The following is a 24,429-nucleotide window of genomic DNA, read 5'->3' as shown; positions in this document are numbered from 1 at the left end:
CCTCTGCTATTGGAGTTTGCCACTACTAACAAAAGATTACAATTATTTTTAAATATCACAACTTTTCTACATTGCTAAAATTCCCTGCTTCATAGATTAGAGTCGGGACATTAGATTAGAGTCGGGACATTAGATTGGAGTCCGGACATTAGATTAGAGTCGGGACAAAGAACTCATGTGATGTTGAACAAGTTTTATTGATTTAGAAAAGGTTGGAAAAGGACCTGAAAAAAAAAAACTAAAGTGTTTCAACTTTAATTGCGGATTGAAAATGCTAAGTTGCTGAGTGTTGTCACATTGCAGAATGTTTTGTGTAAAGGAGGTGTAGCTAGTGAATGTAAAATATACTTACCTGGTTGTTACTGTTTAGTAGTTACAGCAGGCTTCATTCTTCATAAAAACTGACTTTTCTTCTGGGAAGTTTTAATGTCTTTTCTAAGTGCCATAGCCCTGAAACTGTCAATCAGCATTATGATGGGCAAGAGTGTTGGTGGATCTGCTATCTATTATTGTCCCTGCAGACCAAGGACATTATTAGAAGTGCAACCAGCCATTTAGAACAGTGAAAAACCTCCAACTAGAGAACAATTGTAACCAGGCAAATATTTTTTAATGTAGAGCGCTGTTTAAATTAGTTTGGAAATACTATTGATTTTTTAACATGTACTCTGCCTTTAATCTGAAATGCCATGGCAAACCAAGACATTTTGTTCTGGAATCCCACTGCAGCATTAGCTGAATAGAGTGTTCAGTTCTAGACTTTTGAGCTCCTCAATCTTCTTTCACCCAAGGAATCGGTCCATTACTAAGTGCTACAGAATTTGCTAGCTCTATATAAATAAATGTTGATGATGATGATGATGATTACTAGTGTGCAGTGTCTGCTATCATTTACATGGCTATATTCTTACATATTCTCAAGTGTTGTCACACCACTGTCCATTTCCACTAAGTACTCATTTCCTTACCTATTAATTTGCTTGCCGATGTTGCTGTCCTAGAAAACTTGGTTTCAATTATCAGGCACTTAAAACGTTGGTATCTATTTTACTGTGTTGTACAGGAACATTTGAGTACTGTATGTAAGCATATTTTTCAGATTAGCTCCAGAACAGTGCACTCCAAAGGGTTCTGTTACATGTCAGGAAGCAGATCATAATTGTTTCCTTAAACCTGTATATACAGTCATGTAAGCGCATTCTGTTTGCCATGCTCAGGCTGATAACTTTAGAAATTACTTGGTTTGATTAATGCAGGAGTACATGGAGCTCCAGTTCCAGTTTTTAGGATAGGGCTGTTTTGTTCTGTTCATGTGTATTGCACTTCATTGTATAATTTTCTTGCTTAGCATCAACAACATCCACAAATAAGTTTATATACATAAAATAATCATTGCTCACTTTTAAAATGTTTCTACAAATAATGAAATTTTGTGTGCAAAATTAATGTAAATGCAGAGAATCAATTCACAAGGACCCAGTGCTTCATGACTACTGGTCATACCTCGTGAAGTGACGGCTTCCTCTTAGGTTAGGTAACAAGTGTTCCACTTTTGTTACATTCCTTATTTGATACATTAAATTTTTATAGCATATAATATTACCTGATATAATATTAAAGTTCTGCACCAATCAAAGTCATTTTAAACATTGGTACACAATTCATGCTTTTGTACGAGATTGGTGTCGCTCTATGTTTTTGTCAGAAATTGGTGTGCGCAGTGGGATCCTGCACAGAAACAGGTTGTTCAGGGAAGCACTAGAATTGACAATAGTAACAAAACCATGGTGCTTTGCACTCACTGCACAATAGGCAATTTTCACAGCCTGCATAAGTAGGGTGCTATTGGGATTTCCATAGGAGAAAGCATATGCACACCATGCAGATATGTAAGCTTACGAACAGGGTCATCGTACCTCTGTCTGTTTATTATTACCCTACTTATTTTATTAGTATGTTTGTTCCCAAAGCGCGCAAAGTATGCTGGAGTTCAAATAGGCATTCTGCCTTTTGATAGGACATTACATATATCTTTTGTTCAGTAAAATGTACTTAATACAAACATAAATACAAACATAATGTACAGTATAGCATACATGCAAAGCCACCTACACTATTCTGCTTTAAGTATAAATGTTCAGAAACCATATATACAGCAGGTAAGTGGGCTGTTTATGGATTATTAGTACAGCTAGTTATAATGAAACTATATTTACTATACATATAACGATTAAACCTTAAAGATTTAAACAGTAAAATGCTTTAAAACAAATTTAAAACAACTGTTGTACAGTTTTTGTATTTCTATTGTGTCATCTAATATTTTATGAGCTTATAGATCCTAATCCTCATTGCAGGGATTCACTGACATATTTTGTTAAGTGCAATAAACATACACAAAATACATGCAGCCTTTAATTGTAGTGACATATAACCTTTATTGTTATTATAGTGTTTATAATATAATGTTATATTTTTTAAATGTAAACATACTACACCCTAGGGAACAGGCTGGGTCTGTGTCCCACTGACAATGTGGCCCCACTCTGCAGGTTTACCTGTTATAGTGTGACCAGCCGAGCCTGTCAAAGCCTGGTGCTAGTTGCAGCTTTTGGGGGGAGAAGGAGGGTGGACTCACACTGTTTGTCCCCCTGAATTAGCAATAACATTTGTGGGGGCAACACATTTTTTTTTTTTTAAACTTTAATAAAATCCATTTTTTAACACTGCAAAAGTCCACGCAGATGATCATCATCAGCTCTGACCTTTGCTCCAAGGATCGAGCACCCGCTTCCTGATAGGGTTATCTGCATCTGCATCAGCATCTTTCAAGCCCTTTCCTGTCCTGTTCTTCCTCTCCAAGCTTAAAGGAGACAAGTCAGGGATATGCAAACACCTATGCGTAAGCAAAATGTACAGCAGAAAAATGCATATTTTACCAAAAAACAAATATATATTGTAGCAATACAGACAGTTTGCCACATGCTATTAAAGAAGAGACTAATAGTTTCCCTGGAAATCTGCAGGCTCAGGCTACAGACAGGGTTAAGTCGGCACACTCTTCCACACAAACAACACAGGAGCACCTGGCTATAATTAATAAAGGGAACAGTTAATGTAGTGATTGGGAGGAAGCTTAAATAGCTGGACTTGTGCTGTGGGTGGTGCAACCGATGCTAGTGAGTGTCAGGTATCCAGATAGGGGACTATCTGTCTAGTTAGTGTTAGGGTCGCCTGACTTTCTAAATATTTTTTATGTGATTGCTGAAACTACTACAGTAGCTGTAAAGCATCCAGTTTCATATTTAAACAGGATGCTTTACAGATGTGCAAAGTTCCAGCAATACAATCTTTGAGCTCGAACATTCTGTGGACAGACATTCCACACTGTACTTGTAAATTGAGCAGCTCATTCTGCTGTGTGGCGTAGTTGGGGTAGAAAACTGAAGGACAAATTCGACCAGCAAAATCGTCAAAATATTGCAGCCAAATACAGAATAGGGTAAACAAATTGCAGAAGTTTTGAAACTTTCGCTCAGCTCTGGAACTGTCAATGATAATGGTCAATGTTTGTGGATAATATGTCTAAATAACCATATAGAAATATATTGAAGTATAACTGTAGCATCTAAATTAAGGATGAATAATGGGAAATGTAATATCTTACTGTTGAGATGATCGTTATCAAAACAAAAGCAGTGCCGTGGAAAGAACAATACATGTATCATATTTTTTTAGGTTTGGGGAGCTAAAGTATTAATATATATTACAGTTGGAACTTGTTTATACAAACATATTTTGCAAGACAAAATAAATAATTCGATTTTTATTATACACATATGCAAAAAAATAACCCTTAGGTCATGTGATTTTATATGTGATCTTCTGTCCTGGTAATTGTGCAAAAATAATGCAAGTGAACAGACCTGTATATCCACTGTGCCAAGCCTTCGCTTCACGTAAATTTTGATGTTGCCTGCAACATACCCAAGTTCTAATGCTCGGTAAAATATAATGAGTTCTATGGGAAAACTCATTAGATGCATAGTACACTATGCTGCAGGGATGCATTGAGAACTCACTTCTAACCCATTTAAAAATACAAGGCTTTGTGTATGCTTTTATTGTACAATCCCTTAGGCATCCCCAATATGTAATATGATTGCTACAGTACGTATGCATGGATGGATACTAGTGTATTTTCCCCAAACACAGCATTTTACTGAATGGCTAGTTGAATCAATCACACAATCCATGATTAGTATTGTCTGACCCAGCTCTCACTTTCCACAGGAACAAGGCACTGAAAAACAGATTACATAAATGTTACAAGAGCTATAAACAAATTGACAAAATTGGCAGTCTGTACCCTTTGCAAACTCCTTGTTAGCACAAGTCAAGATTAAAAGCACTTTGGCAGGTTGTTCTGTTGATGCAGTTACATGCTAGGATATTGTGATGAAAATACAGTTGGATTGCATTTATATTATTATAAATATTCACAGCATAAGAGATATGTGACCAATTAATCTGCATGAAGGCTAAGTGGTTAGCACTTCTGCCTCACAGCTCTGGGGTCAAGAGTTCGATTCCCGGCCATGGCCTTATCTGTGTGGAGTTTGTATATTCCGCCTGTGTTTGAGTGGGTTTCCTCTCAAACTCCAAAAACATACTGGTAGGTTAATTGGCTGCTAACAAACATTAATGTGTGTGTGCGCGTGTGCGTGTGTTAGGAAATTTAGACTGTAAGCACCAATGGGGCCCGGACTGATGTGAATGACAAATATACAGCGCTGTGGAATTTGTGGCACTATAAAAACAAATGGTGATGATGATGATGATGAACATATGCATTGAGAAACATATTAAGTACCGACTGTGGAGCCGTATGTACATTACACCATAGTGCTCGGTTTCAGAGAAGAGTGTTGCCATATGTAATATTGAAGAATCTGCAGAAGTGACAGAGGAATTGGACGCAGAAAAGAGCGGAGGGAGCGGACCTATAGGCCGCATGTTTATGATTGATATCATTACAGCGCAGTGCAAAACTGCTCCACCAACATTCAGATGGAAGGCTGCGGACAACAATAGCAAATATGAAGGTAATAGTAGCAATGCCCTAATCTTTCCTCCATAACTGCTTTGATACACAGAGCCCTAGCTATGGCAACAATCAGAATATTTAATACTGTTAGTAAAAAGACAATTGTAAGTTTTCAACACCTACAATGCAACTTGAAAGACATTAAAGATTAAGTACATTATAGAAGATCTTTACATGTTAAAGTAATTCAATAATATCAAGTCCCATTTTCCTATCTTAACATCTATTGCATTGTTCTAGTTGCAAAACATTCAGTCTGTGGTTACATAAAGACATACTAAGGGGCATATTAAATTGTTGGCGTTACTGCCTAAAGTAACGTGGCGCATGCACTATTACCGTCATTACGGTAATAGTGCGCGTAAATACCGTTATTACGGTACATTTCACGCTGGATTTCAGCTCGCGGTTCAGGGAGCTGGCGAGCTGAAATCCGGCGGTAATACTTTTTTCGCTGCGGAAACCGCCAACAAATGAACATGCCCCTCAGGCTGATATAGTGAAATGTGCAGTATGAGTAATCTGATTCATAATGAATACACCATAAGTCAATACACCAGCATATATACTACAATTCTATTAAACATGTTGACTTCTTGGGAGTGACTTACCAAAAGCATAAGGTTTACTCAAGTATAGTGCCTATGTATTGGTTTCAAAATGCCCAATATGTTTAAGATAAAATTTAATGGGCCTTGGAAGCAAACACAGGTAAGTATGAAATATATGCAGGGGTTGAAGGCTAAATTTTAGCCCGGGCCAAGACTGTAGGAACATTTTAAAGGAACAAAATACATTAGGGAATTTAGACTGTAAGATCCAATGGGGCAGGGACTGATGTGAATGAGTTCTCTGTACAGCGCTGCGGAATTAGTGGCGCTATATAAATAAATGATGATGATGATGATGATGATGATGATGAGGTAGCCCAGTGACCCAGCCCAAAGTAGCCCAAAATGGGACCCTGCCCCTCAGCCAAGCCAGACCCTGAATATATGCTTTCAGGAAATCATCCGTTGTGTATATATTTCTATCTACCATTATGTGATACCTTGGAGGGTTATTTAATTGACTACTAGTTTTAAATTACCTGTGAATTTAAGCAAGATTGTGACTCAAAAGATGAGCGTAAATCAGTATATTCCTATAAATAGTCGATGTTTATTCATCCTTTGTCTTGAAAAGATTATTTGGATACTGGCATTCGGTAAGCATTATTTAGGTCCATTAATCAGACTTTAAATTAAAAAGACTAGCAGTAACTTGTCCATCAGTTTTATATAATTTTGCAGAAAATAGCTACAGATTACTGAATAGTTTAGCAATGGAAAATTGGGGATATTTTCAGTTAATTACAAAAAAACATTATGTACCATTTGTCTTCCCTACAACAAACCCTACACCATCTGTAGTTGCAAAAAGCTCTTTCTGTAAACCACCATAGTGGAACTATAAGTATCTGCATCACCTGTAGGTATCTGTATTATAGTGAAACTATAGGTATGGGTATTATATGTATCTGATTCTCAATGCATAGATCTATAAACCACAAGTATTTCATAGACTTGATCGTAATGCAAAAAATATTACATTATTGATGTCTAGGTTTATTTATATGGTGCCACAAAGTTGAAAGCCTTGTTGTACACTCACAAAATTTGGAGGAATAGCGACTAAAGTACCCTTCAAACGTACAAAAGGAAATAGGCAGATTCTCTGAGGAGTTTATATCTTGCACTATTTCCAATGTTATTGAATGTCATTTATTTTTATAGAATACTACATTTTTGTCATCATAGTAAAAATACATTTTATCAATTTGTTGTACAATATGCACTTTGTTGACTTGATATACACCAGATGAAGTCAACCTATATTGCTTGTCAACCAGGGGCGGATCTAGAAAAATGCTGTACCCAGGGCGATTTAGGGGGGGGCGATTTAGGCCCCGCCCCTTTCTAACATCTTAGGCTGCCGACGGCTGCACACTATGTGCAGGTCCGTCCAGCCGTGACAGGCAGGGACAGTGTGCTGCCCGGCTGCTCTGATTGTGTTTTAAACACAGTCAGAGCAGCCGGGCAGCACACTGTCACTGCCTGTCACGGCTGGACGGACCTGCACATACTGTGCAGCCGTCGGCTGCAAGTGTCTGCTAGGGGGGGCGAACGCCCCGATCGCCCCCCCCCCCCCCCCCCTGGATCCGCCACTGTTGTCAACTGTTGTGAAACTACCTGACCTGGCATTGGCAATGTAGCCATTATCACTTGTTTTAATATGCGTTATTTTGAACACGTCCGGCCTGATGCCAAGTTAGGAGCAAAGCAGAAAAAAAAATAAAGATAGTAAGTTTGCTCCTGGATAAACCATGTTACAATGCATAAGGGGCAAATTAATGATTTTTTTGCAGCAAGGAAAGAGTGGCTGCTTTTTCATGTAGCACACAAACACTTGATAGCTTTATTTTTACAATGAAATTTAAGATGATCTAGGATGAGCCCTATCCCAACTTTCAATCTGTCCCCATATTTTAAATCTACCGCCCCCTCCAACACAACATGGTTTTTCCAAGTTGCAAATTTGCTCCATTTTTGCGGGTTTTGCTCCTCAATAAGGGTACCAGGCCCTTTTTGCTCACTTTCAGTACATATACACAACACACACATAAATGCAATGTAGTTTATAACATTTTACTTACATGTGTAAGAAATGCATTTTATACCCATGGGGTGTTATTAAAGCTCCACAACAGCTGAAATGCTGCCGATTGCTGAATCATAACATATACAAAAAAAATAGTAAAATGATGTTTTTTATATGGAGTTCAATATGCTTTCTCTGTATGAGATCACTATACAAGTAATAACATTATGAATAAACGTGAGTAAACATGGAGAGCAGAAGTTAAAGTCCTTTGTTTAGTCATGTGGTGTCACCAGTGTAATATTTCAACAGAACTGACCTCTGATATTTTACTTCATTAATGACAAATTGCGGTTTAGCAGATCATTCATGTTTCAAGCACAGAGTTGAATAATTTCATGTGAATGATTACAATGATATATACTACATAACTTTTGTACATTCACTTAATTACCATAGAATAAGTTATAAAATAAGCATTCTCATCCCAAGTATTCCATAAATAACTGCTCATAAGCAAAGCAGGGGCAGACTTGTATATTTTTTACACACTGGGTACTACATGATTATTTTAATATCACCAGAAATGTATGCAAAGCCGTGAAAGGAACAGGTGTATGTTATTTTAGGCTTTTATTAGGATTATAAAACAAGTACAGAAATAGGCAACTAACTAATGTGCTTTATACAAATGGCAAAACCATTCACACACTTCAGCCTTTTTCCATTCATAATAGCAGTTATTTATTTACATATACAACACACCCCTTTCCCAGACCTTTCATCTCGATTGCCAATATACCTGATCAATGTCTTTCAAATTGGACCGTTTACAGCGCCCCAAGCACTTTTATCCACAAGCAGCTGCAGCACAATTGGGAGATCTCACCATTCCACAATCTCTGCCGTGCGCCAGTGTCCTGCAGCACTTTGGTAAAGGAGAAGGAAATTCAGAAGCACCAAGATTAGTGGATTCCTACTGTCACGCTATGCAGGATCCGCACGCACAGCCATTTAACCCTGTCAAGGACGCTGATGTTCTTTTTAAAGGATCAACCACATTACCTAAATCATGCAAGGGTTAATAACTCAGTGGTTTATAACGAGACCTTACTTCAGCCAATAACAAGCAAGGTAGATTTTAGGATGAAGTCAGCTACTAACTCCACGTTTTAAAGGGAAAAGGAAAATTCTCAACAAACAGTATGATCCAAGAGCTGTTCGATGAATGGTGTAAGTGCAAAATAGCTAGGGTCCAATGGTGAGGAACTGGGCGGTGACCAATCAGTGCCTCCCCGGGAGGCGAGGGGGGCTTCATATAAATGGCAATGCTGAGGAATTGGAGATCAATGCTAAATGATCTTCCAATGTGGACCTCTCTCAAGGACAGCACACATCTCTCAAGAAAGTCTACCAAACACTCTGTGCTGCTACAGGATCCTACTACATAGTTTAACACCCAATACCCTAACTAGAATTAGAATGCCTGGAAGTAAAAGGAATCATGTGAAGTTACATCTTCTGAAGCTGTTTAATTTGATCGTCTGAGAAGAGAGTTAACATATTAACACTGTGATCAAAGTGTTGGATGCTTCACCTGCCCAGGTAGATAGAATCGTGGTGTGTGCAGACTATCATAAATCAGTTATGCATATACCTTGTTAACTTCGGATTCAGAATTGCGTTTACCTTTATACTCGGTGCTGCAGGTGTGCTTGCTATTTGATCAGCGTGTATTTGCACTTTATCATAGAATCTACCTGCTGGAAGCGTGCTCTTGTTATAGACTTCCTAGCAGTATATCTAAATGATCACGTACACCGTTATTATAAGCTAAATAGTTTGCATACGAGTCAGTACACAGATTCTCTGTCAATACGCACAGTGTGGCTTTTATAGGCAGACAGTCTTGCTACAATTTCATTGATTTTTATTTTGCTCAACTGAAACATTACTAATTTTCATCCATTCTGTTGTGTTGACTCCAGGTACATGCAGAAATGTTGAAGATTTATGAAGAAATGACCCCTTCCTCCGTGCGTAGCCTTCTGCTCCCTGTACTGTGCGCACTGATTGCCATTTACGTCTGTAAGTGGCTCCAGCTTTGGATATTGCCAAGATGGTTAGGAGCCAATCATCCACCTGGTCCTTTTCCATGGCCCCTAATCGGCAATGCTATGCAGATGGGTAGCTCCCCTCACCTGGTGTTCGCATCCTTGGCCAAAAAGTATGGGGACATCGTTCAGATCAAGTTAGGCAGCCAGAAAGTCGTGGTGCTGAATGGAGACAAGATAATCCGCCATGCTTTATTGCATAAAGGAGACGATTTTGCAGGTCGTCCTGGATTCCCATCTTTCAAATTTGTATCAGGTGGCCGAAGTTTGGCTTTTGGCGCACACAACGAGAGATGGAAAGTACACCGCAAACTTGCGCACTCAACCGTCAGAGCCTTCTCCACTGGCAACCCTGACACCAAGCGCAATGTGGGTCAGCATGTACTGCGCGAAACCCGGGAGCTTATCAGTCTTTTCTCTGCCCTTGGAGAGGGTGGCAAATATTTCGCCCCGGGAAGACATCTGGTAGTGGTTGTGGCCAATGTGATGAGCGCAGTATGTTTTGGTCGCCGTTACAGCCACACGGACCTGGAGTTTCAAGCGCTGCTCAGCAACAACGATAAGTTCAGTAAGACTGTGGGGGCCGGCAGTTTGGTAGATGTCATGCCCTGGCTCCAGCGCTTCCCAAACCCTGTGCGGACAGCATTCAGGGACTTCCAGCAGGTCAATAACGAATTTTATAACTTTGTCTATAGTAAGTTCTTACAGCACCGAGAGACAAGTATATGGGGCGTAACACGGGACATGATGGACGCTTTTATCCATATCCTAACAGGAATGGATGGAAAAGGTGATGTCCACCAAGATGGTTTGGAAAGGAAAGATGAGGTAAAGAACGGTAACCTAGGTCACCTGCTGGAGGCTGAGCATGTTCCAGCTACAGTTTGTGATGTATTTGGAGCCAGCCAAGATACTCTTTCCACATCTCTACAGTGGCTCATTTTCTTCCTCATCAGGTAAGACATCCTATCCTGTTACCTGTACTGTACTATACTTGCTGCATTGTGCACCAGTTGCCTCTTAGTTATTATTCATCTGAAGATGGTTAAACAGTTAAGTACATTAGACCTTTAATCCTTTCTTTAGAATTAAGCAACAACATAGGGGACATTAAAGGGACACTGAAATATCTAATCAATCAATACAATAATATTTAAAAATATACATAAAATAAACATGCATATAAACAAGGGTGAAGCATGTCACCATAGTTTTACAAGTATCAACCTACTACCTACTCTCCATTAGAAAGATTATTTATAGTTAACATTTATTATTCCATAGCAATTTACAGTTGGAATACTATAATGTTCAGGTCATTGTATAAAAGCAATAGTCCTAAAACCTAGGAGTTTTTATATTGTCAGTGTTCTGATGGTTAAGCAGTCCATATTAAAACCACTAAGGCAATGTACAAAGACAGTTGTTTGTAACATTCACGTTTTTATAAGTATTAAACTTTTGTGTTAATTGAGGTCTCTGTAAGGTCCAATTGCCTGTAGTCTCATTCCTTATAGTTCAGATACACTAAAAACAAACAAACAGAAAATCTCTGTATATATCTGTTAAGGTGATGAACATTAATTTGTAACGTTTGTATATGATAATATGGGCTTGTAATCAGAACAGTATAATTTATGTACAACTGTAACCTTTTAGAAGTTTATGGAGGTTGTTTTGTCTAGAAGACATTTCAATCTATAATATTTTATTGTTGGATCTGTTGCATCTGCCCTCAGAGCATAAGTTTCATACTAGATTAGCAGATCTGTTTCGCACCCAATGCCCAATCAGCTCTGGATAAAATTTTCAAACAATTATCTATTTTATAATTTTTCCCTAATCAAATTAGGTTTTGGAAGCGAACACAGGTACATCAAGCTGGGGTAAAATTTACACATTTTAGAAAAATCACCACCTCAATCTGTGGTAAAAGCTATAAGTTTAGTAAATTACCCCCTCCCCCACTCCGGTCTGGAGTAAAACGTTCACCTTTAGTAAATCACTTTCACAGTCTGGGCTAAAACATATGGCTTTAGTAAATTATCCTCTGTTTTGGATAATACTTATGCCTTTAGTAAATGTGCCCTCTCCGGCTGGGGTGAATCATACGCCTTTAGTAAATCATCAACTTAATAACAATAGGTACTTCGTATTATCAGTAGCCCCAGTCTGGCATCATAAATAAATGGAGCATGACACAACATACAATGGGGCCTATTTAGCTCCCTGGCGATACTAGCCGGAAACTCTCGTTTGGTCAGTGCAATGTCCCATTGCTCATGTGTGAGCCGGCTGGAGCTGGAAGCCCAGACACAATGTAACAAATAACTTAAAGCATTTTTCCCTGTTTTTATTTTTTATTTTAATAAAAAACATTTTCCTTTGCGGAATATCTGTTGCTGTCATGCAGCTTTGCATGGAGAAGCTTCCCCGGAGGTCCATGGTGAAGGCTGTTGCTGGCAATAGTCTTCACCAGCCCAGACGCTTTGTTAAATAGAGGGAAACCCTAAAAGCTGTAAAGTTACAGTTTTCACCTAATCTGGGGCTTTCCTCACTATGATAAATAAGCCCACAAATGTCTTATTGGTTGTCATTGTTCATTGGACACTTTGCACTTAAATGCTCTGTTAGGTAATCTATTTATTTTCAAGCATAAAACCTAAAAAAACAATAATATTTTGACACTTGAATTACATTTTTTAGCCAATTGAAATCCAGATTTTTATCTTTGTCTGAAAATGCCGATCAATGCACCTATGCTGCGACAAGCTCCTTTATCTATGCAGAGTTTTGCTAAGAAAGAGATGAAATTAAAATGTGGCATACATTAGGCATTTTGTGAATACTTAATCTTCAATGACTTCTCTAGCAATGTATAGACAGAGGCGCTTACACCCAAAATACTGGAGTTGGATATATGTGCAGTAGAGATGAGCGGAGATGCAGGAACGGTGGGCAGCATTGTGGCTAAGTGGTTAGCACGTCTGCCTTACAGCACTGGGGTCATGAGTTCAATTCCCGACCATGGCCTTATCTGTGAGGAGTTTGTATGTTCTCCCCGTGTTTGCATGGGTTTCCTCCGGGTGCTCTGGTTTCCTCCCACACTCCAAAAACATACTGGTAGGTTAATTGGCTGCTAACAAATTGACCCTAGTCTGTGTCTGTGTATGTTAGGGAATTTAGACTGTAAGCCCCAATGGGACAGGGACTGATGTGAGTGAGTTCTCTGTACAGCACTGTGGAATTAGTGGCGCTATATAAATAAATGTTGATGATAAGAAACATTTTGTACAAATTGGATTTTGAAATGGACAGGCTGTTTCGCAGAAGTGCAAAGTTTCAGGCAATCCAGTTTTAGCCATATTGCCCTGCATTTGTAAATACACATTCTGGAAAACTTATCGTCTCTGAATGGAGCTGAAAATGATTAACGCATTCTGCTGTGTGATATAGTTGCAGTAGGACTGGAAATATGGCCAAACTCTACTGGTGAGACATATACCGCTTTCATACTGCCGCCCCTGCAATTTTCCGGGTTTTTCAAGTCGTTTTTGCCGAGGCACAGAGCGTCCCAGCTCAGAGACCCCGTTCACACTGCACCTTGGACACGAGAGTTTCCCGGGTCAACCCCATTCATACTGAACATGGGTCTGCCCTGACAATAAGTGTGAGTCATCAGAAGAGGAGCTTCCATTGGCTGAAACATACTGAGGTCATTTAAAGGGGAATAGTTTTTTTGCACACAAAGATGACCTCTCCACATGCCCTTTTTCACAGAGAGAAAGAGGCTGGTCCTTTGATGAAAACAGCCCAGAAACCAATAAGGAGAGAGTTGTCCTGTATATTGCACTGACTGTGGGAAAAGTTTTACTAGTGTTGGCTCCAGCCCAGAGTTTGCCTTCATACAGGGATAGCATCCTGGTTGGTGGTAGTCACTTCAGCGACTCCCCAAAATTCGACAGCACTTTTCCCAATAGGAGAACTCAGATTTTCAGGTTTCCTACTTTGAGGTCACATGGACTGCTTGGTATACCTCCTGAAAACAATTGCGGCCAATGCACATGCCGCCGTGTAAAAATGACGTGATCTTAAACTGCGACAAAGACATTCTTGGTATTAAGGTGGTCATTTAGAGGAAGTAACGTGTGTACAATGTAGAATAAACATTGTAGTTGCTCCCCCATGATTTCTGTTGGGTGGGTAAAGACTGTCTTTCACCCCTCCATGAACTTCTACACAAAAGCCTTCATGCTACTTCCTGAAGTCATGGAATCTGTTCTAAACTTGTGAAACTTTTTTTTTTTAATTATAAATTGTCTTAGTATAACTACCAAATGTTCTTTAATATAGATTGCCTTTGTATAGATTCATTGATTTGTTTATTTAAAATACTCTTAAGTGTTCCGTTCATAAACCTTTAATAAATAACATGTATTGATGATGAATGATGAACAACTATTCTCTTTACGGTTACCCTGAATTTCATGCCGTGCATCCAGGAACAAACATGAGATCTAGCAATTTAAATTTATGGCACATACCATAACCACTGAGGCAGTGACTAAAGATTTAAAAATACTCCCAATCAAAAGAGATTAGGCTGTCAACAAACTCTGAATAAAAACTAGGTTAATGACTATGAAAAATGATTTTTAGTTAATATTAATAGTATTTAATATATAAATAAATGTTTTTAGTAAAATAAACATTGAAAATGGGGTTGGCCAACCCCTGAAACACTGACAGATATTAACATAGGATTGGGAGTCTTTGTATATTTACAGTCACTGTAAAACGACATACCAAATATGAGATAAAGGGGCCAAGTCCTATAATAGTCCTTGGCCTTTTGCCCCCCCCCCCCCATGAAAATTTTCGTTACTACACCCCTAATTACATCACATAATTGAGGCTCAATCACAGACTTATTTAACAGAGAGGCTGGTAAACAAGCAAATATGATAATTAAGAGAAGTGGTCAATTTTAAGATGCTGTCTTGTCCCTTATGGTGATCTCGGTGCTTTCCAAGGAGAAATCACACACGCTACTATATTGGTTGTGTGCTTGTGGCAAGCTGAAAGAACTTGCACTTACAGTAGTGTAATATAAAGTAATCTGGGAAAGGCGCCAGGAGCTGTATCTGAGGATAAAAAGTTCACCACAAACTGGGCACACTCAGAATGTTTTAACCCTGGGAATAAATTAGTAAAATAAACAAGCATCTCTTTGCCAAATAAAAAATAACGTACTAAGCTTCAATCAAGGAAAAAAAGGTTAATCAGTAAATGATAATAGTAATAAGTATAGAGGCACTACAATAATTGGCAAAAGCTATACAAGCATAAATGGAAAACTTACCACAATAGTGATTTATCAGTTCAAAAAAAAGTCAACATGGTTCCACAGGCATCAAATGGGATCAGTGCACGTGCCAGGTATGTGGGCATAGGTTTGAGATCTGTCTGTCAAATTAATCACAATTTTAATTTTATATGAAAAAGTCCTTCAGCAAACGTTTAACTCATTCATGTCAGTGGCGTGATAGTTCACATTTATCATATTATAAAAATATGTAATATTGACTTATACCATCAAAAAAAACTTTTTTTATGCCAAATACAAGCTCCAATTTCACCAAAAAAGTGGTCAGTCCTTTATAATATTTTACTGAGCAAACTTGCTGAATATAATTCCAGACAACCAAAGTACAGAGACTAATGGCAATGAACAAACCATTATGCCCCCTCTTGCTCTCACCGTCATGTAGACAATGTATTGAACCCTCAATATCTTAGATGGCCTTTAACAGACCTATAACTGTCCAAGTTGGACCAAGTCCCTCTGTTTGGTGCTCAAGCCGAGATTACTTCGGGATCACATAGAGACCTGTTAGTTCAGCATTCTGAACGATTATGTTCGGTCATTATCAAGCAACATCCTATTGGGTATTTTCTTATATTGTTTATTTTACCATTTAAGGGTAGCTTTCCTGGTAGGTCTTATGTAAGAAAGTACTAAAAAATGCCTCACAATTTCTCTCTGAATTTCACTCCCATAATCCTTTTATGTTCCCACTTATTTTTGCTATAGATTTTCATTATGCAAGATGCTGTCCCCTAAATCTGTTGACATTCCAATATATAATTCAAAAGACAATAGTCTGATCCAGATTAATAAATGTATACGCAATCTTTTGTAATTTCTTTATATATGTGAAGATTCTGAGTTTCAAAATTCAGATCAGTAATTCACGTTTTAAGAGTTGACCAGTTTACATTCTGAAGTGGTTGTAGAGACTTTCACACATGTCACATGAGCGCATTAAATAGATTTCAATAGTACATTAATGGTATCATTTTTAAAGACTTGTTGACTATTGAGAGTCAATTTTTTTTTTACAAGATCCAGTGCAGTATGAATTTACTGCTGGGAGATCATGTCAAATTAATTCTATTTTGTTTGACTTGATAACTAAAGTGATAGATCAAGGACAAGAGGTGGATATGTTTAATTCATTTTTAGACAGGCATTATATATGGTATCACACAATAAATTCATTTAGGAACTGAAAAGTCCTTGGATTTGACTCAAAGACAGTAGGGTTTTTTGTTTGTTGTTTTACCCCAAACGATAAGAAACAGAGGAGGCGTTAGGAGCAAATCCAGCTAAAGCTAATGGGCAGCACTGGGGTCATGAGCTCGATTCTCGACCATGGCCTTATATGTGTGGAGTTTGTATGTTCTCCCCGTGTTTGCGTGGGTTTCCTCTGGGTGCTCCGGTTTCCTCCCACACTCCAAAAACATACTGGTAGGTTAATTGGTTGCTTTTAAATTTACCCTAGTTTGTGTGTGTGTGTTAGCGAATTTAGACTTTATGCTTCTAAAGGGCGGGGACTGATGTAAGTGAGTTCTCTGTACAGTGCTATGGAATTAGTGGCGCTCTATAAGTTGATGATTAAAGTGTGCAAATTTGCACCTGGACAAACTATATTGCGATGCAAGTGGTAAAAAAAATTCTGCCTTTGCATGTATCACCCAAATACTGTCCAGCTTTATTTTAACATTATAATATGGAGTTGAGCCAGGACGAGCCTCCCTCCCAACTCAATATCTGTCAATACATTTTACATTTGCCCCCTCCACCTTGCAGCACAACATGGTTTTGCCAAATTATAAAATTCATTTTCAGGCTGAATTTACTGTTAATTCCACCAGCGGGGTACTTGGGGATCAATCCTGGGTCCTGTTTTTTTTTAATAATGATATTACTTGTGGCTTATAAGAAAAGAGAAGTCTTTTTGCAGTTGATACAAAGATTTTTAACTGAATTTATAACACAGGTGCCGTAAAACAAATGCATAGTGATGTAGGGAAAATAGAGTAATGTACCTTAAATTGAATACATCCGAATGTAAAATAATGCATGTGGGGCAGAATAGTCCAGAAGAAGAATACAGAATGAGCGGTGATGTAATGGCAACAACAGCAGTGGAAAGGCACTATAGAGATTCAGATGATATGAAGATAAGCAGACAGTTGCAAAAGCCAGTAGAGCACTTAATTGTATAGGAGGAGGTATTAGAAGCAGGAAGAGGGAGGTTATATTGACACTTGTAGGTCACGGGTAAGATCTCGCCTTGAGTATGGTGCACCAGTCTTGAGCCCTATTTCCAAAAAGCATTAATAAAATAGAATAATATCAGCTAAGGGCTACTATAATGGTGTTGGCTGCATAACAAAACGTATCCGTCAAGGATCCAAGAGCTGAACATTTACAACTTAGAGGAGAGACCGGAAAGAGACAGCTATTGATAAGACTTGGATAGACATTATTAAGATATAATAGCACAATAAAAAAATCAATGACAAGAAGGCAGACTAGATCGCTTAATTTTTTTTCAGCTGTCAAATTTTGTGTTTCTATAAATGGCTAATGCAGAGTTATACTGTATGCTCCTGTTAATTATATAAGAATACTGTTCTAGAGATGTGGCGTGTTGGAACAAGGAGGTGTGTGTGTGTGTGTGTGTAAAGCCACCAATAACAGATGAGATATAGCTGTGTGCAAATTCTTGACTTTCAAGATTTGAACCTTAAAGGAATTTGCAGGCTCTATACGGAGACAGATAATGTATTTGAGAAGAGGTATGATTCAGATGGATGTGAGAGATTTAACCAGTGATAACAAACTATATATCCCATTTGGTTATAATATTCACTGAGAGACTGGGACTGACTTCTATCAGAGATTGCATGAGAACTTGAGGAGAAAGGATGGACTTACTGTTCAGCCTGTGTACATTTCACACCCTCTCAGGAAGCTGCTTTGACACAAGCACATGCAGTACTCAACTTCATGTTGACTTTAGAGTGGAAGTGGTATTTTTACTGCCAGAGGCTGAATTACTTCTGGTCTGTCTGAGCAAGTCTTGTATTTGTATCTCTCTGTTCAAAGAAACTCAGCCACACACCTTGTGGAACAGATAAACTACACTTAACTCCCCCCACCCACCCCATGCAATGTACACATTATACAAGACAGTATAGGGCTGTTTCTTTTTGTTAAAAGTTCAAAAGACAAGTTAAAAGTTTTTGATGCCTATAATAATTATACTATTATTTTCATCCCACTTGCACTACAGTGATACTGGTGTTTTTGCCAACAGGACATAAACATAGATCATTTTAAGCAAAGTGATCTGAAATGGAAGGATTAAAAAGCTAGTTTCTGAAAATACCACACTGAAAAGCTACATTGCTGAATTTTGTTATCTAAATCCAGATAGGTGGGTACATAATATGGATATTACATACTTATCTACACTCACGGAATGTCCGGGAGACTCCGGAATTCCGGGGATGTGTCCCGGACTCCCAGAGAGCAGGCAATCCTCCCGCATTCTGTCCCCGACAGGCCTCAATGACATGATTCATGGTAAATCGCATCATTTTGGCCCGCCCCCGTGACAAAATGCAGATTTTGTCATGGGGGCGCCTCCTTCCGTTCACCCAGCACTCCCCTCTTTTTTATGTATTATGAACTAGATATGTTTAAAATGTATGTTTTAAATCGTCATTATCTGTATATACAGAAACTAATTAGGCACATCAGACACCAGAGTGAAAAATAGGTTTGGTTAGAACACCAACTTTGACCGTTGCCCAGCATATTTTATTGTAAATATCCTTAACATGTGGTAGTATCCACACACACTGGGGTATCTGAAGGAAGTAAACATTTTTGAAGTAACTTTTGTTCAACCTGTAATTTAACTAAATAGTCTATGCTTCCTTCCTTTCCAGATATCCAGAGGTTCAGAAGAAGATGCAGTTTGAAGTGGACAAGGTCATCGGAAGGGATCGCTTACCCTGTGTGGATGATCAGTCCAACTTGCCCTACATCACAGCCTTTCTTTATGAATTAATGCGCTTCAGCAGTTTTGTTCCTGTCACCATCCCTCATGCAACCACAAGAGATACAACCCTAATGGGCTATAATATTTCCAAAGACACAGTGGTATTTGTCAATCAGTGGTCAGTCAACCATGATTCGCTGAAATGGTCAAACCATGAAGAATTTGACCCATCTAGATTCTTGGATGAAAATGGATTTCTCAACAAAGCCCTGGTGAGAAATGTGATGATCTTCTCAGTGGGAAAACGAAGATGCATTGGGGAAGAGCTATCAAAGATGCAATTGTTCCTTTTTGCATCTCTTTTGGTGCATCAGTGCACATTTACTGCCAATCCAGCAGAGAACCTCAACCAGAAATGCGACTATGGCTTGAGTATCAAGCCAAAGCCTTTCACCATTAGTATGAACCTTCGTGGCGGTGATATGGACTTACTGGACAATACTGTGCACATTATGAAAACAGAGGAGTGAAATACTGGGGACTTCATGTAGACACTGTACATCTTATCACTGGAAACAAAATGGTGCATTAATACTCATACTTATTACAATTCAAAGAATTTGCCAGTTTAACAAACTTTGACTTCTGTGTCCCATATTGTATATCGCAGGAAAGCACCAATTTGCTTTTGTATATCCCAGATGCCCAACTATAGTATGTGCTGAGATAATTTTTAAGTGTAGTTGTTGATCATTGGCATACTGAGTGCAATCATCTCTAACCATGCCTTTAAATTTAATAGTGACTTCTGTCTCTCCTCATGATTATTTAATAACCCAATAGTTAAAGATTGGAAGTACATTCATAAAATTAAAATAACTGAATGATCTAGCAACATAGCCTGTCTAGCATTCTATATATTGTGCATAACTAAAACACTTCTGTATATAATTCTGTTTAACTCAAGTATTGCACTCCTTTAGAGCCATATAACTCCCTATAAAGTATACACTTAAATTACTTATGTGGCTGAGTGCAGCCAGATGAGATGTAGACATAAAAGTGCTCACATCACCTTTTCCCAATCCATCCTTCATAGAACCCTTATGACTAATATGTATGATGTACTCCATACAAGGACTGAGCTCATGACCCTATATACAAGCAATAAAACTCAGGGGTCTATTTTAACAAATGCCCTGGCTGGTGAAGGCCATTGCTGGGTATTACCGGTAATAGTCTTCACCAGGAGCCTCTGATGAAGTTTTTCCATGCAAAGAAGGTACCAGTACTATGTTGGAGACAATAATAACTTGAAGGTCGTCCGGGATTCCAGTTCAACTGCGTGTTTATGAACCCGGCAATGCGGGGTCCTGCATGTGCAGGAGGATCCTACACTGACTGTTGAAACCGTAAAAGTACTCTTACCGCTGCCAGCCAGTAGCGCGCCGGGTTGTGAGCATTTCTCAGCTGCCCCGACAGACTTCTTTTCTTAAATTGTCTATTTATAATAAGCAGCAATAGGAAATCTTCCATATCGCTGGGTCTTGAATTGATACATAGATCTCTTAATATCGTCATGCGATTAGCCATTGAAGACATGTAGGATAGCTCCATAGTAAGCAATCAAACTTGACCTCCTAACCTATCTGGAAAGTAAGTGGAAAAACATTGCAGCTGGTTGGTGAGGTCACATAGACACAACAGCCAACATGTGATGTACCTACGTAAGTAACCTGTGGCCATATATTTAAAATTATCCATATTCGCAATTGTGGATAATTCTAGTGATGTATGGTTAGTATACATAAGTCACATTTGGCCTCCATACAATTATTTTTGCTAAAGAGAATTAGAAAAATCCCTAAGCCAAATGTATGTAGGAAGTAGAAAACCTGTAGATATTCTAAATCGAGGTGATGGGGCAAAAAGTGAGAATTTTTTGTGAACAGAAGATTCACGTTTGAGGGGTAAAATGATAGATAGTGGGACAGGTGCATGCTGCCAAGAGTACATTTTGGAGATTAATTTGTGAATACTCAAAAATTGGGTTTTGTGGTTAAACTATAAAGTGTATGATTTCCATAGCATTATGTGTTAAGTATGTTATAGCTGCACAACTACAGTGGGCTCAAATTGTCTCCTCTTTACATACTGTATTCCAATAACATTCCAGTGTTGACTCTTCTGCAATCTCTCGCATGCTTTATTTACCCTTAAATTATCTGAACATGATATTTCCATTGATATTTAAAAGTATATAATGCAAGCATTAAAAAGAGTATTGTCACTTGTTTAGCAGTTTTAATATGAATTTAAATCTGATTCATGCAAATAATTTGTATTAAAAGATAATTTCACCAAACCTGCAAATTCAGGAAAGCCTCAACGCCAGCCACAGGTAAATGACCTTTTGAGGACTGTGGTTTACTTAGGGCAGGGTTTCCCAAACCCAGTCCTCAGGGCTCCCTAATAGTGCAGGTTTTCCGGATCACATGTGACATAATTAGGACCACCTGTGGATCTGTTACAATGTGTCAGTCAGTAATGAATACACCTGTGCTCCAGCAAGGAGGATAGGGCTCCCTAACAGTGCAGGGTTTCCATGAGGACTGGGTTTGGGAAACCCTGAGTTAGGGTATTTCTCTCTAAATATCAATTTTCAATTTGCGGTGAAATTATATTTTAGCCTATTGTACTATTTTCTTCAATATTTTACTTGACACAAATGTCTTTGTAGATTTTGAAGTATAGTGGAAATGCTGTTTATGTATCATAAATGAACCATAAAGATCTCAAGGCTGCCATCAACATGTTGATCAGCTTGCTCTTCCTGAACTTAGCACGCATCTGTGAAACTCATCCATTTTTTATTTTAGATCTACATTAGATCAATGTTTTGTATGACATGTATGCCTTCATGTATTTTATATATTTTTGTGTTAGAATAGCACAAATATTTTTGTAAACTATTTTAGTTTCTCCTTTTAAAATATTTCTATGCTTTGTATTAGATGTTTATTGATCAAGTTTTGAACTGGTGTTAAATTGAGCTAGTCGGTAGCCTTGTCGAAATAAAACCTGAGCTGCAGAAGGTAAAATGCTGTAGAACAGCCCTTAAAAGCTCCCTTTAATAATTTCTTGGGGTGATTATTGTTTGATTTAATTTCAATATCACAATTTTAGCAATCTCTTATGTTATGAAAAATGATAGCAAACGCATTACTTTATGTAAGCTATGAACATTATGGAATGTACACAATCTGAAAAGCAATAAACTATTGATAGTATGTTAATAAAATTGTATTAAACATTTTTATTAAATACTTGTAATCATACTTCAAAGTGTAAAGTTTTACTCATTATGCTAACTTATGGTGGTCGTTAAAATGTGATGCATCACATTACTATTTACTGCATTTAGGTTTTGCATATATATATATTCATATCCCAAAGACTCATTTTTGCTCCATCTGTTTAGGTGGTTATTGTATGTTTATTGCGCATTTCTCAAACATGCATGGTGTAGGCTAGATACACACTGAAGAATCTTCCAACCGACTTGTTATCTACAACGATTTTACATGCAACTGAAGGTCCATCGGTCGGGCGATTCATGCTTACACACTAGACAGATTTATCTTCATATCTGTGCTCTTCATCTGGTCCTCTAGCCGTTTAGAGAATGACAGCACAATAGTTACTCATTCACTCATTCCTGTCACACTGATTAAAACCTCCTGTTATAGCTATCCAAATGTACTTATGAATGTCATTAGCTTCTGTGACTCTGAAACTAAATATTCAGTCTCAGAACAAACAAGCAAACTATTCCATCTACAGGACTCTACATTCAGTCACCAGGACATGTTCATTGCCGGCATTGGCTGAAAAGACCATGACTCTGTCAACTCTATGGAGATCGTGAGTGCATACACACTACTTGATCGGCAGGTAATTAGAACAAGATTATTAAACAGTAAGACCAACCAAATCAAACGACAATCGGCACTTTGGAAGGATTGTTGTTCATCGTGTGATTATGCACACTAACGTGATATGTGGCCAAGCTGTCGTTTATCAGGCGATTGGCTGAAAAAACTCCAGTGTGTACCTAACCTTATACAAAGCACATATTTGCTATCGCATTCATTTAATTTGTTTATTGTTTCCCCCAGTGTGAATCCCATATGAATTTATTACATCAGTAAATAGTGTCCTTGTTATCGATGCTAAAAGTAGCAACCTTACATATAACCCCTGTCCCGGTGTGTAGTGTGAGCTGCACAAGTTACACAGTGCACCTCCCTCTCCAACCATGGCTAGCTCATGGGCATGGGTGAAAATTACCAAGGGGTCCCCGCACATGCAGGTTATTTTGTTACAAAGTCTCTTTGAAACAAATTAAAAGTAATGAAGGTGATAAAATAAAGTAATAATATGAGCAGCTTTATATATAAATCACAGCAATATTACTCGGTGGTAGTAATGGTCCCGAACATGACTACCCCAACAACACTTACCACGACATGCTGTTAATATCGATTGTTGAAAAAACTGACTTGCAATCAACGCGACCATTTAACATGCCGCCTGCATAGAATGACGTGACTTTGAATGCCGGCAGTATTATTCTTGGGTACAATGGAAGGAAGTGGCGCCTGTGTATTATAGAAGTGTTCATAACAACACTGTACAGGCGGAGCTTCCTTCCATTGCACCCTTAAGACCAAGAATAATACTGCTGGCATTCAAAGTCACGTGATTCTGTGCGGGCGGCTTCTTAAATAGTCGCATTGATTGCAAGTCAGTTTTTTCAACAATCGATATTAACAGCATGTCGGGGTAAGTGTTGTTGGGGTAGACTACCACTGAGTAATATTGCTGTGATTTATGTATAAAGCTGCTCATATTATTACTTTATTTTATAACTTTTAATCTGGTGAAATACAATTTTGTTATTGTTTCATAAATATTTACACATATCAATACCATTTTCTGGAAACTCCCTGCATTTTTAAGAAGCCGGATTTAAGGAATTACTAGTAAAAACATGTTCTGGCAGTCTGACATGGAGCAATTGTTTAATGTTCAGCTCTATTTTTCTTTCTACGTGTTCAATTACTGGATTAGGACCATATTGGACCCTGGACATTACTCTATCAATGGGCACCCAGGTTGACTATTGCCTTATACACACAGGAAAAGA

The 24,429-nt window shown here is 38.2% G+C and overlaps 1 protein-coding gene across 1 annotated transcript; it reads left to right on the top strand.

Annotated features, from left to right (window-relative positions):
* The first annotated feature begins 9,110 nt into the window (after positions 1–9,110).
* Positions 9,111–21,133, top strand: CYP1B1 (cytochrome P450 family 1 subfamily B member 1). The gene is made up of 3 exons (XM_075203729.1): positions 9,111–9,352; positions 9,736–10,817; positions 19,168–21,133. Exons 2-3 carry the CDS (start codon positions 9,748–9,750, stop codon positions 19,748–19,750), a joined length of 1,653 nt encoding a protein of 550 aa, XP_075059830.1. The 5' UTR covers positions 9,111–9,352; positions 9,736–9,747; the 3' UTR covers positions 19,751–21,133.
* Positions 21,134–24,429: the final 3,296 nt, after the last annotated feature.

Source organism: Mixophyes fleayi, chromosome 3 (assembly GCF_038048845.1).
Source record: "Mixophyes fleayi isolate aMixFle1 chromosome 3, aMixFle1.hap1, whole genome shotgun sequence".
In the NCBI taxonomy this organism is placed as follows: domain Eukaryota; kingdom Metazoa; phylum Chordata; class Amphibia; order Anura; family Limnodynastidae; genus Mixophyes; species Mixophyes fleayi.
The sequence above is the reverse complement of the archived record's forward strand: the minus strand, read 5'-3'. Positions and strand labels throughout refer to the sequence as shown.